At 44.4% G+C, this 14,656-nt stretch overlaps 1 protein-coding gene across 1 annotated transcript in view; it reads left to right on the forward strand.

The window, feature by feature from the left end:
- LOC107294335 (glutamate dehydrogenase 1, mitochondrial) overlaps positions 1-12,603 on the forward strand; it is a 34,219-nt gene extending 21,616 nt beyond the window's left edge. Inside the window, exons 6-13 of the mRNA XM_015823563.1 lie at positions 2,955-3,134; positions 4,021-4,158; positions 5,964-6,101; positions 6,228-6,308; positions 9,003-9,126; positions 9,451-9,542; positions 11,740-11,802; positions 12,426-12,603. Coding sequence (XP_015679049.1) covers positions 2,955-3,134; positions 4,021-4,158; positions 5,964-6,101; positions 6,228-6,308; positions 9,003-9,126; positions 9,451-9,542; positions 11,740-11,802; positions 12,426-12,545 — 936 coding nt within the window. The 3' untranslated portion in view covers positions 12,546-12,603. The remainder of the gene's footprint in view (positions 1-2,954; positions 3,135-4,020; positions 4,159-5,963; positions 6,102-6,227; positions 6,309-9,002; positions 9,127-9,450; positions 9,543-11,739; positions 11,803-12,425) is intronic.
- Positions 12,604-14,656: the final 2,053 nt, after the last annotated feature.

The following is a 14,656-nucleotide window of genomic DNA, read 5'->3' on the forward strand; positions in this document are numbered from 1 at the left end:
TTGAACAGAATATCCCTGCAGAGTTTTATGGTGCATGATGTGGGAACTATGACAACAGCATTATTACACTTTATAACAAATGAAACAAGAGCTTCATTTCGTACGAATCTTGACTCATCGGCCGAAGAAAATAATAACCAGGAGCGGTTGAGTCAGATGTATTAAACCTCGAGACAAGCCAAGAGGGAAGAACATGGGTATTTTGAAAGAATTCCCATTAAATGTAAACGAAAGAAGAACAAGAAAAAAATGTAAAGCAAATAAACTGTGAGCTAAATTTGTGACGTTTCGGCGTCAGTCTTTTTGGCAGCTGTCAGAAACATGAAAGAAGTTGTTTCTAAGCACAGTTCTCTTTAGCAGGCCATCTTGAGAAGGAATTTGAGCAACTTTCCTGTTCCTCATTAAGAAGCAATTTATGCCTTTGTGCTGTAGAGCAGAGATGCTTCTATTTTCTTTCTAACGGTCCTGCTGTGATCCGTTACTGAAGGGATGTGTGGAAAAGGACGCTTGCAGCTGGCTGTTTATATGATAGATTCCTGAATTTCGGTCCATCTGGTCCCTCTCAGAAATCCAGAGATAAAATTGCAAACGAGTTGTCTCCATTTTGCTGCATTAGTGGCAGCTAGGATGGAGAAACTCACAGCACAACTCCGAAATCGGAATATGGTTTGGCATTTGTGACTTAGCGTGTAAAGTTGGATCGTGAGATACACAGTTCCGCAGACCCCAAATTTCCGTTTCTGGCAGTGGCTTTGGGTGTCTAGCGATTTGCAATTCATTGTTCTTTGAAGAATGACAACCTGTGCAAAAGTAGAAATAACCCAGCTACTTTTGGAGCTAGATCCAGCAAGGGCAGAGTGAAGCAGTGCCCGCTGTTTTGAAGAATCACAATCGGCCAAACCCGGAGAAGAAATGATTTCGCAAAACCTAGAGGACGTTTCCATCTTTCAGCCTTTGTCCTAAGTCGGATGACGCAGTGTAGAAAATGACTCCTCCGTGATGTAAATAATGACCGTCCTTGGATATCGAAACCCAGTAAAGATAAAAGTTGGCAGAGGAGGCGTTAATGCACGCCAGGGTCGATGGCAGACCCTCCAATCTGATCCTTTAGGAAAGAACGACCCTCGACTCCATTTGGATGAAGTGAAAGATTGTTCTGGTCCAAACAAGAGATCTGCTTTAATCTTGGTTTTCTCAGACAGATAAGCTCTGAAGACGGACTAATATTCAGATTATTTATTCTTCAGGAATCTCTAAACAATCCCTTACAGTCAAGAAGAGTTCTTCTGATGAACGTGTCATAATCTCTCCCGTCTTGTGGTATAAAATATTAAAGGTAGATTTCACCCCATATTCTTCTGGAGCACTGGAACCGCATGTGTCTGTCTTACACAAAGGCTTTTACATAACACTGGGATGTAGCCTGGACATCCTGTGATAAACTTTGAAGCGCCTCCAACTGACTAGATAAAGATATAGGACTAACTAACAGCTGAACTACATTACCCAGAGGCCATCTCTTAAGGAGGCAGCGTTAACCCTTTAAATGCTAAATTCCTAAATTCTTAATTCCTAAGCTGGCTATAATCTGGTCCAGCACAAAGATTCTTTTAGTAAAAGATGTTGGCTGCTGTAAAGTCGGGTGAGCTCTGGGTTTCCCATGCTCAGAAGACACAGAAAGGTCTCCCCTCATCCCAGCCCTTCCCCTGTGACCAGTCCATCCTCAGCCTCGGAGTCCTAGTGGACAATCACCTAAATATGAGCCAGCCGTGTGCTGCAGCTGCCAAAAAGGCCAACACAGTGCTGGGCTGCATTAACAGAGGGATAGAATCAAGATCACGTGAAGTATTAATACCATTTTACAATGCCTTGGCAAGGCCACACTTGGAATACTGCATCCAGTTTTGGCCACCACGATGTAAAAAAGATGCTGAGACTCTAGAAAGAGTACAGAGAAGAGCAACAAAGATGATTAGGGGACTGGAGGCTAAAACATATAAGGAACGGCTGCTGGAATTGGGTATGTCTAGTTTAATGAAGAGAAGGACGAGGGGGGACATGATAGCAGTCTTCCAGTATCTCAGGGGCTGCCCCAAAGAAGAGGGAGTCAAGCTATTTTCCAAAGCGCCTGAAGGCAGGACAAGAAGCAACGGATGGAAACTAACCAAGGAGAGAAGCAACCTAGAACTAAGGAGAAACTTCCTGACAGTTAGAACAATTAACCAGTGGAACAACCTGCCTCCAGAAGCGCTGAAGGCTCCAACACTGGAAGTTTTTAAGAAGAGACTGGACAGCCATTTGTCTGAAATGTTAATAGGGTTTTCTGCCTGAACAGGGGGTTGGACTAGATGACCTCCAAGATCACTTCCAACTTTCTTCTTCTTCTTCTTCTTCTTCTTCTTCTTCTTCTTCTTCTTCTTCTTCTTCTTCTTCTTCTTCTTCTTCTTCTTCTTCTTCTTCTTCTTCTTCTTCTTCTTCTTCTTCTTCTTCTTCTTCTTCTTCTTCTTCTTCTTCTTCTTCTTCTTCTTCTTCTTCTTCTTCTTCTTCTTCTTCTTCTTCTTCTTATTCTTATTATTATTATTATTATTATTATTATTATTATTATTATTATTATTATTATTATTATTATTATTATTATTATTATTAGACCTGTGTTTTGAGAACGCTGAGATGTTTTGGGTTAATACACGTTCTTTCTCAGGGTGCCTGGCCTTGCATACTGCTGCAAACCAGCTTCTCTGGGTTTTATCACCTGTCATTCCCCCCTCCCTTTTTCCCTTTTTCCCATCGGGTACACCCACAGCTTCATTGCCCCTCTGTCCTTCCCTCCCCTTCTAGCCTTCGATGGCAGGATGCCCGCGAGGCGCCCAGCTGAGCCTGGCGGACCCGACAGTAAACGTTTTGAGAACCTCTGCCCATCCCTTTTTACCCGAACGTCCTTCCTTCTCTTGCAGGACATCAACGCCCATGCCTGTGTGACGGGGAAACCCATCAGCCAGGGCGGCATCCACGGCCGCATCTCTGCCACGGGCCGTGGCGTCTTTCACGGGATCGAGAACTTCATCAATGAAGCGTCGTACATGAGCCTCTTGGGGATGACTCCAGGATTTGGAGACAAGACGTTTGCTATCCAGGTAGTGGATTTGGGAGAGTCACACGGGGGGAGGAAAGGGAGCAGTGATGCCTTGAGGCACGGATAGCCTTGAGATAAGACAGTGATATCCTTAATTCTTCAGGCAGGGAAGCTCAGCTGTTGATATACATGAGCCACACAAGCTTTAAATCAGGAATATACAGTAGTGGCCAAAATTGTGGAAATCTTTTGGGAAAAGTGTACAGTAGGAATGCCACATTTCATTAAGTTTCCACCAAACTTTTTTTTCTAATTTCTTTATAACTGTAGCTTTGTTCACTTAATAATACTATTTTACATCGCTTTCTGGGCAACCGGTCAACTCTTTGCACCATGACTTTAATTTTATTATGTTTTACAAGATCACTAAATGAAAGAACACAAAAAACCCCCAACCAACTAGATAGCGATCACATAACACACTGACAAATGTCCTCCTCTCAGCTTCAATACATGACATCGATCACTGAATCCTACTGTGATCTGATTGGCTCATTGCCAAAACAAGAGGACACCCGATTGGCTCTCTAAACACTCATGCTCATTGGCTACAATCGGATGAAGGAAAGCTACCTGAGATCAACCTAAGCAAGTTGTGCTTCCTTTTTCTGGTTATTTGGCTATAAGTTTTCATAGAATACAATGCAGATAATTGAACAAACTTCATTGCATTACGTTCTTGATTAAATTATCTTTCCATTGATGTATAATTTTATGGTACTATTCCCCCCCAAAAAAGTGGTGTTATTAGCCATCAAACCTCAAAAATACACTTTTCCCAAAAGGTTTCCACAATTTTGGCCGCTGTACTTCGTGAAGCTGCTTCTAGAAAAATAGAGGTTCGCGCAAGGCTAAGTAAAAACTTATTTTCACTTTTTTTTACATAGGGATTTGGCAACGTTGGTTTGCATTCTATGAGATACCTTCATCGCTACGGAGCAAAATGTGTAGCTATTGGAGAAAAGGACGGCGCGATCTGGAATCCCGATGGACTTGACCCGAAGGAGTTGGAAGATTATAAGCTGGTAGGCCAATTGGTTTAACCGTTGTGAATTGTCCTGTTTCATTGGCTGTGAAGCTTAGCGGTCACTCTCTTAGTTGCATTCGAAGCCTTTATGAAGCAAACGAGCTTCAGATTGGAAAGACCTTATTAGATTTGCTTGAGTGAGGCAGTCAAGCTTTAGTTCTTCAAAGGAAAATAACAAAAGAGGGTGAAACTCCCAAGTAGGGTGTGGATAAAGAGGGGGAGCACACGCACAAAAATGGCCGAGGTAAACAAAATAGAAAATCATCTTCTGAAAATAAAGGGGCTGCCTAAAGCCTTGGATACAACACCTTATATATATTATCGTAGCCTCCCCTTGGACATGAGTTTTTGTGGGGGGCTTTGAAATATAGAACCTTAGTCCAGGAGTAATGTTTGAGTATGTGTAGTCTAATGAAGAGAAGGACGAGGGGGGACACGATAGCAGTCTTCCAATATCTCAGGGGCTGCCCCAAAGAAGAGGAAGTCAAGCTATTCTCCAAAGCGCCCGAGGGCAGGACAAGAAGCAACGGATGGAAACTAATCAAGGAGAGAAGCAACCTAGAACTAAGGAGAACTTTTCTGGCGGTGCGAACAATTAATCTGTGGAACAGCTTGCCTCCAGAAGTTGTGGGTGCTCCAGCACGGGAGGCTTTTAAGAAGAGACTGGATAGCCATTGGCCTGAAATGGGTACTACAGGGTCTTCTGCTTGAGCAGGAGGTTGGATTAGAACAGGGGTCTCCAACCTTTCTGGGTTGGCGGCCCGGTGGGAAAGGGAGAGGCAGGCACGTTTATGCGCGCGTGCACACAGACGCAATGGTGGCTGCACGTGTGTGCACGTGAATGAAGCCGCGAGCACGTGTGCTTCGCAAATGGGGCTGCCAGCATGAGGCTCGAGGCTCGTAGCGAGGCTAACGGTGCAACGGGGGTGGGGTGAGCACATGCATGTGGCGTGCCCTGGCCAGCACAGGCCCTGGCCCGGTAGTGGACCACAGCCCTTAGTTTGGGGACCTCTGGATTAGGTCCTTTCCAACTCTGTTATTCTGTTCTGTGAAGACATTAAAGCAGTGGTGGCGAACCTGTGGCGCGCGTGCCAGAGGTGGCACTCAGAGCCCTCTCTGTGGGCACGCGCGCCCATGCCCCAGAGATGGCAACTGTTCCTCTTCAACCAGCCGCCTGCTAACTCATCGAGGTTCCACGTGGCTGGATGCAACCCGGCACGGCTGGTTTACTTCTCCCCCTGGTCCCGTCCCTCCTGGCCTCGCATGCTCTCCTTTTCCCTGGCACGACCCACTGCATCGCCTCCTCAGCTGTCGGCCGGTCATCCAGATCAGAGGCGGCTTCTCTGAACTGCTGGCAGCGGGCTACAGAGCCCCAGAGTGCGCCGGTCGAGGGGCCGGCAGGCTGTGGCTGTTGACGGACACCGTCAGCCCCCCATGCGCTCGCTGGCCTCTGTGTGCGGGGGCCGATGGTGTCAGGCAGCAGCCGCCCTGCCTCACCTCACCCCGCAGGACGAGCCTCCTGCCTGCCACCGCACCTGCCAAAGACCTCCTGGATCTCCCCCAACCCTGCCCACCCCCCACAGGCGTCCCTCCCCACGAGCAACATCGAGGTGACCATGCCCACCTTGGCCACACCCACCCAATCTGCCATGACCACAGCCACACCCATCCAGTGCGCCACGCCCACCTGGCACCCAGCGATACATAAGTGGGTTTTGGGTTGCAGTTTGGGCACTCGGTCTCTAAAAGGTTCACCACCACTGCGCTCAAGCGTCGTCATCTCCATCGTGTGTCTCTCAACAGCAACACGGATCCATTCTCACCTATCCAAAAGCCCAGACTCTCGACTGCCATATTCTTGAAACCGATTGTGACATCCTCATCCCAGCGGCCAGCGAGAAACAGTTGACAAAAGCCAACGCTCAGAAAGTCAGAGCAAAAGTAAGATGGGCGGGCAAATGCGGGCTTGAGGCCGACGGCTCCAGCCAAGACTGTTCTCTGCCAAGTCCTTTTGCTGTCTCAAAGATTTCCTGGTCTTAATGGTGACACTCTCTTGGTTCTTTCCAGATCATTGCTGAAGGTGCGAATGGACCCACGACCCCTGAGGCGGATAAGATATTCTTGGAACGGAACATCATGGTTATTCCAGTAAGGTTCTTTTTGATAGTTGTTACCTGGGGGTGAAAAACAGCGTTAAGGTGCTTGATGGAGATAACTTCTGATTTTAAAAAAACAACAACAACTATTCTGCAGGGTTTTTCTTAAATGAACAGAATGGATTTTAACCTGTTTTCAGGACTGTATCTTTTAGTAGCAAATTAAGTTATCAAGGCTGTCTGCCTTTGGCTGCGTTGGATACAAAAAAAATAATCAATGTAGACGATAAAAACTGCTTTTGCTTCATCCTCAGTCATACCCTAACATAGGGTTCTCCCACCTTGGCAACTTTTTATGATTTGTGAACTTCAACTCCCAGAATTCCTCAGCCACCCATTCAGTTCTGGGAGTTGAAGTCCACAAGTCGTACAGTTGCCAAGCTTGGAGACCCCTGCGGGCTTAGCAAGTCTTTGATCTTGGTCTATAATGGGGGGGGGGTGGTGGTAGGCAACCTTGGCTCTTTTATGACTCGTGGACTTCAACTCCCAGAATTCCTGAGCCAGTCACGCTGAGGGGAAAGGGAGAGGTTTCCAAGCTGAGCCATGCTGGCTCAGGAATTCTGGGAGTTGAAGTCCACGAGTCATGAAGGGGCCATAGTTCCCCCATGCTGGCTCAGGGATTCTGGGAGTTGAAGTCCATGAGTCATGAGGTGGCCATAGTTCACCCATGCTGGCTCAGGAATTCTGGGAGTTGAAGTCCACGAGTCCTAGAAGAGCCAAGGTTGCCTACCCCGGTCTATAAGGAAGGAAGTTCTGTTGAACCCACCCCACTCTTCCTCCTTGCCATGGCTTAGTTTGGAAGCAGGAATGAATCTCCCTCAGCCATCGTCAGCCCCCATAAAGCTCCATCAGCAGAGGCAGGACCTTTGGATCTTCATGATCTCTTTGACTGACTCCCCCAAAATTCTTCAGCTAGTCTGGTAGTGGATGAGACTGAACCTTCATCTTGATTTCTGACAATTCCATCCCACGTTTCCAAGAAGCTTTTGGGGTTAGTTGGCTTAACCTAGTACAGGGGTAGGCAACCTTGGCTCTTTTATGACTTGTGGACTTCAACTCCCAGAATTCCTGAGCCAGCCACGCTGAGGGGAAAGGGAGAGGTTTCCAAGCTGAGCCATGCTGGCTCAGGAATTCTGGGAGTTGAAGTCCACGAGTCATAAAAGAGCCAAGTTTCCTATCATCTAGGCCAGGGGTAGGCCACCTTGGCTCTTTTATGACTCGTGGATGGGAAGCTCTTCAACCTGAGACTTCAAGCTATTAAAGTGAAGGAAACTCTTTCTGAGGGACCTCCTTGTTGGGGACTGTTTCCTGAATGCTGGCTCAAACCAGGGATGAATACAACCAATTGGGTGGGAGTAAAAATGGATTCCCCGAAGCTGTTAAACTGGTTCCTGGGCCGTTGAACAAGATGCAAAGGCAGTTACTTCTTCCTTTCTGCTACTCTTCGCAGAGTGATGCCTCCTTACCTTTCTTCAGTGCCTTGAATTTTTATTTACTTATTCCTTTTATCTAATACGTGCGGGCCCACCCATCTCACAAAAAGAGACAGAACAGGCATACAACAAAAGAAGTGTACAAATAAATGTCAGTCATCTAGACCCGCCCGGGATTCTGTCAACCCTGAATTCTTTTTCGTTTGAATTCTTTGCTCTTCATTTGATGTGCCTGTCAATAAGGGTGTGTCAGTTGTAGTTGTCAGTTCACCTTTAAGTCGACAGTTGTCAAGTGCAGAAAATCAGGAGTCCAGGCAGTTCAAATGAGTATATATATATAGGTTTATTTCAAGTTGAGGCTCTCTACAAGAATCTGAACTGCTGACGGTCAAGGCAAATTAAATCTACCTGCCGGTTCAGTCTAGATCAAACGATGCGTCATGCCGAATTGCCGGCAATGGAACAATGCGCATCCCATTGCCGGCAATGGAAAAAAAGTCGCGATATGTCGTGACACATCACGTGACATTGCGAGTTTGACACCCCTGATCTACAATAGTGGCCAAAATTGTGGAAACCTTTTGGGAAAAGTGTATTTTTGAGGTTTGATGGCTAATAACACCACTTTTTTGGGGGGAGTAGTACCATAAAATTATATATCAATGGGAAGATAATTTAATCAAGAATGTAATGCAACATAGTTTGTTCAATTATCTGTACTGTATTCTATGAAATGTTACAGCCAAAGAACCAGAAAAAGGAAGCACAACTTACTTAGGTTGATCTCAGGTAGCTTTCCTTCATCCGATGGTAGCCAATGAGCATGAGTATTTAGAAAGCCAATCAGGTGTCATCTTGTTTTGGCCATGAGCCAGTCAGATCACAGTAGGATTCAGTGATTGATGTCCTGTATTGAAGCTGAGAGGAGGACATTTGTCAGTGTGTTATGTGATGGCTATCAAGTCGGTTGGCTTTTTTGGTGTTCTTTCATTTCGTGATCTTGTAAAACGTAATAAAATTAAAGTCATGGTAGCAAAGAGTTGACTGGTCACCCAGAAAGCGATGTAAAACAGTATTATGAAGTGAACAAGGCTACAGTTATAAAGAAATTAGAAGAAAAAATGGTGGAAACTTAATCAAAGGTGGCATTTCTCTACTGTACACTTTTCCCACAGTTTTGGCCACTACTGTAGATCATTCCTAACCTGAACTGGCCTACTTATTTTTCATCTCCTCACTTCTCCTTTCCACAGGACCTTTATTTAAACGCCGGTGGTGTGACTGTATCTTACTTTGAGTGGTTGAAGAACCTGAACCACGTCAGCTACGGCCGCTTGACCTTCAAGTACGAAAGGGACTCAAACTACCATCTACTAAGTACGTGGAATGGGTTCTGCCCTTCGTATACCAGCCTTGGCCCACTTGGTGGGCATGTTCTGAGCTGCTTGATCTCTTTCGGAGGCGCACCAGGCCTGGTGGCTTTAATTGGTTTAGGCTGGAAATCATAGCGGTGGGTTTTTTTGGCATTGCGTTGCTGAATGTTTTGGGCAGATTAATGGCATACAGGGAAATTCCTGCCTTTGAGAGGAAGCAGATCCACCTTGGCAGTGCATTAAAGAAGGAAATTTATTCTACTGAGAAGAACCGTCTTTTGATCATCCTTGGCCAGGAGTTTTAACCGGCGGTTTTCCTTTCTTTCAGTGTCAGTTCAGGAAAGCTTGGAAAGGAAGTTTGGGAAACACGGGGGAAGTATTCCGGTTGTGCCCACTGCAGAATTCCAGGATAGAATATCTGTAAGTAGCTCTTGGAAACATTTAATTTCATTAAATAGGTAGGTCTAAGCAAACTCTGCAGAGAAATCTGAAGAAATAAGCTAAAATGCTGCACTTCAAGTCCGTTGAAGGCTGACGTCAGCTTTGGCTCAGCTCGTATTTATAAACGCCAACAATAAATGGACTGATAAAAAGAGTTTCAAACACAGGTTGTCCTCGAATTACAACCACGATTGGGTCCAAGATTTCTGTGGGCCAGCAAGACTAGATATTAAGTGAATTCTGCCCCATTTGACCACCTCCCTTGCCACGGTTATTAAGTAAATCACTGCAGTTGTTTAGGGAGTAAAACGCTTGTTAAGTGAATTTGGCTCCTCCGTTGAATTTGCTTGTTGAAGAGTCACCAAAGGGAATCCCAGGACACTGCAACGGTCATAAATACGAGTCAGTTGCCAGGCGTCTGAATTTTGATCACGTGACCATGAGGGGGTGGGCGCGCTTCGATGGTCGTAAGTGTGAAAAACGACCGCAAGTCACTTTTGCAGTACTGTTGTAACTTTGAACAGTCACTAAACAAATGGTCGTTAAATAGAGGACTACCCGTGTTACAGTTCTGAAATCAGAACTGATGGTCCCAAGTGAAGTCTAAACTTGATATCGTTAGAATATTGTGCATTAATTCCTGTACGCAATACCGTGTTTCCCCAAAAGTAAGACCTACCTTGAAAAGATTTTTGGGGGTGTGCCTAATATAAGCCCTACCACAAAAATACGCCCTAGTTTGGGGGCAAAGCACATGTCTAAACATCAAGCTAGGATGGGGATGTTATGGTTCCGGCTAATGAAACACTTCAAAGAACTTCCAGGCATTGATTTTCCTAAAAGTAATTTATTGTTACAAAATGTCAGCACAGGCATAACGAAAGTGGATGCTAAGGTCTGAAATTCTCTTCCCCTGAGCAATTAATTTACCAGCATGTTCCCTCCCTAAATTTGCTGTTATATCTCACGGTTCTCCTATCAGCTGGAAGGGCAGAGGTTCTCTTCCGTTGTCTTCCCGCCCGCAGTCCTATCGTTCTCCTCCCCCCCCATCATCTGAATTAACTTTAAAAATACCAGACAGTTCTGCATATTTTGTCAAAGCAAGAATATACAGTATTTGCAGCATTGACAGGGGATTGGGGGGTGGAGTTGCCCCATACGCCCTACACCCACTTACCGTTGCAGCCAAGCCTCTCCTCGCTGGCCCACTTCTTCTGCGGCGTCCCCAGGTCTGTATTTCTCAGTCACGGGCCTTTTCGGAAGGCCACTGCAGCCGACAACCGAGTGATGGATTGAAGGCTTGCATAGGCCTTCCGGACAGGCCTGACTGCAAAATTGCAGGCCGGCATGCAGCTGCAGAATGAAGCAGCTCCTTCGGCCGCAGAAGAAGTGGGCCGGCTGGGTGGCGCTGTTGGTGTCAGGGGTGAGTGGAAAAGACACCGCTCAAAAATAAGACCTGGTGTCTCTTTTGGAGGCCAAAAACCAAATGTCATGGTTCCGACATGCAACTCTTCAAAGAACTTCGAGGCATTGTTTATCTTTTATTAGAGCAGCATAATATCGGCACTTCATAATCGAAGCCAAAAACTGGATTCCCCTCCCCTGAGCACATAGTATCAAAGCACAATTCCCTCCAGTTGACAGTCATAAATCACATTCCCCAATTAGCTTGAAATGCAGGCTTTCCCTCCAGTTCTCCAGCCCACCAATTCTTATCATCTCTTATTTCATTAACCTTGATTCACACACTAGGTCCAGTATTGCTATGTCTATCTAAACTCTCGTGCACAATCCTCCCCTCCCCTAGCATCATCTAACTCTAAAAGTAAAACATAAGAAGAAAATGGTTGCATCTCCTAACTGTTGTCAAAGCCAAAACATCCGATGTGAGCAGCGTTGACACCAAAAAACCAAGACCGGGACTTTTTTTCCGGGAAACACAGCATGTACGTTTCACATGATTTTTTATTTTTTTTTAGTTTGGCGGGTATATAAACCTCTACCAACCCTGGTTTTTGACCCGATGTTCAAGTAAACTTTCAATTCACCAATTTCCATTAAAAGGCTGTGCCTAGAAATGACATTACAAGAGGGGGGGGTTGACCCCCTCAAGCCAAGCCAGCCTCTTGCTGGTGATTTTAGACTGGGCTTTTGATGGCTGTTCTTTTCCTCACAGGGCGCCTCGGAGAAAGACATCGTGCATTCGGGCTTGGCCTACACCATGGAGCGATCCGCACGGGTAGGTATTGGAACATTAAATGCCACGGATGGTCATCAGAGCCCCCATTGGGATATTTCTATCCTTAATTGTCCCTTATTTTCGTGCAGTTTCACAACTAGAGTTTTGAATTCCCCCGTTTTTTTAAATAAAAATATGGATAGACCTTTGAACAAGAGCATAACGGGTAACCCTCTAAATCAGGGGTTCCCAACCCCCGGTCTATGGACCAGTACCGGGCCGTGGCACACCAGCAACCGGTCCGCACAAATAAGCAAAACCCCATCCGCGGGATGCAGGCAGCACACAAAACCACACCACCCTCCGTTCCGTGGAAAAACCTCTCTCCACGGAACCGGTTCCTGGTGCCCCAAAGGCTGAGGACCTCTGCTCTAAATAATCCTCAGTAAGAGCTTCTACTCTCTGAACCTGGTTTGTTTTAGCTGAAGCTAATAGCAGTTGGAATCCAGTAGTATTCCCAGGTGCATCGTTTCTCCAGGTTTGATTTACAGGTTTGCAGGTCACCCCAAAAATAAACACGAAGGCAAAACATTCATGAGTATTCAGTGGTTCCCCACGAGGATTTTGAAAAGTGTAGCGAAGGCCTTTGGAGTCCTAACTCTGCCATTTTTAATGTCCCGCAGCAAATCATGCGTACCGCCATGAAGTACAATCTCGGCCTGGACCTGAGAACAGCTGCCTACGTCAACGCGATCGAGAAGGTCTTCAAAGTCTACAACGAAGCCGGTCTGACCTTCACATAAACGGCTCCTCGGTCTCAGCCTGACACCCCCCGTGTTCTGAGTCCCGTTGGGAAAAAAAAAAAAAGCTTACGAGAAGTNAAAAATTGGTTAGAGGCGGGCCTTGAATCAGGATTGGATTGTTCCCGTAGCTGCCTTGAAGGTCTCGACATGGTCTTTCTGTCCAGATGAATTCTATAAAGTGCCAGATTTATTTGTCTAATCAGTTAGGATGTTTTTAAAATACACCCCAGCCTCTCCTGGAAATTCGTGCTTTTTTTTTTTTCTAGCTCCTTTATAAATTCATGACATAACATGGCAACGAAAGCAATTATTAAAAGTTGACATTTTGAAACATACTCTGGTTTGTGTGTTTACTACTTTGCGTAAATGGAGACGGGCTGGGATCTTGACTGTAAAGGCTCCAGTTCCCACACCATTCCTGTTGACATAGGCCCAGAATTTTTCAGTCATTCCTGGAAATTACATACATATAAGTATGTTAAATTTAAATTTGTGGACAAAGGGTTAAAGGGAGACTAGTATAGCTGTTTTGATCTACTTAGCTCTCATCAGCTAGCCATACCCTTCTGAGATTCGAACCCGGGGCCACTTGCATGTTGGGCAGATGTATTAACCTCTAGGAATCTCAGAAGGGTATGGCTAGCTGATGAGAGCTAAGTACATCAAAATAGCTATACTAGTCTCTCTTTAACTCTTAGTCAACAAATCTGTTGACAATCTATTATGTTCTATTCTATTGCATTCTATTCTATTCCACTCTTCTATTCCACTCCATTCCATTTTATTCTTCTATTGTATTGTATTGCATTGCCTTGTATTCTATTCTGCAATTTGCATTCTATTCTATTCTAATTGCATTCTATTGCATTCTATTCTATTCCACTCCACTCCATTTTATTCTTTATTCTTCTATTGTATTGCATTGTATTCTATTCTGCAATTTGCGTTACGTTCTATTCTATTGCATTCCACTCCACTCCATTTTATTCTTTATTCTTCTATTGTATTGTATTGCATTGTATTCTATTCTGCAATTTGCGTTCTATTCTATTCTATTCTATTCTATTCTATTCTATTCTATTCTATTCTATTGCATTCTATTCTATTCCACTCCACTCCATTTTATTCTTCTATTGTATTGCATTGTATTCTATTCTGCAATTTGCGTTCTGTTCTATTCTATTCTATTCTGCATTCTATTTTCTATTCTATTGCATTCTATTCTATTGCATTCTATTCTATTCTATTGCATTCTATTCTATTCCACTCCACTCCATTTTATTCTTTATTCTTCTATTGTATTGTATTGCATTGTATTCTATTCTGCAATTTGCGTTCTGTTCTATTCTATTCTACTCTAAATAATCACAGAAAACAATGATCAGAAACACACTGTCACCATTCACTTTGAAATTATTTAATGTTTGATACTGCAACAAAATTTACGCAATATATAATTTAACCTTCAATGAAGGTGTGTGTAAAGTACATCTAATAGGGTAGTTATGAGAAGATAAATTTCAAAAGGAAGATCAGCCTATTTAGGTTGAAATGTTTACTTCTTTTCTTCGTTTTTCTTTTCTCCGCTCTCGCCAAAGCTTTTACCCCACGCTGTTACCTGACTTGTTACATTTTGCACTGCTTTTTCGCCAGTATCTTGTGCTGTTTTGCAGGTGTCATCAATAACTTAAAAAAAGAAAGAATGAAAGAAAGAAATTGCAAGATGGTTAACTTAAGGGTCTCTTAATATGCAAATTTGCCTCCCTGGGAATACAGCAAAATTGACATTTCTTGAAGTCTTGTCGTAAATTATCTGAAGTCTCTTCAGACTACTGTAGATGCCCAGAGCCTTTTCCTTTATATTATATTATAATCTGAGCCAAACGATGTAATCTTAGATGCTTCTGATAATTCTTAAGCTTCAAAGATCAACCTGATCCAATTCAGTTAACAAATCATGAGACTTATCAAGAGATACCATCCCATTCAGCCCTTAGCAGAACACACCCTCACGACAGAATTTGGCATTTCACGTATAACTCTGATCTGTTCAAAATGAGTTTTTAAAAAAGTCCTAAACAAGGCCATGGTTTTCCCAGTTGCAATGTATG

The sequence above is a fragment of the Protobothrops mucrosquamatus genome, unplaced genomic scaffold (assembly GCF_001527695.2).
Source record: "Protobothrops mucrosquamatus isolate PMUCROS unplaced genomic scaffold, P.Mucros_1.0 scaffold1911, whole genome shotgun sequence".
NCBI classification, from domain to species: Eukaryota; Metazoa; Chordata; class Lepidosauria; order Squamata; family Viperidae; genus Protobothrops; species Protobothrops mucrosquamatus.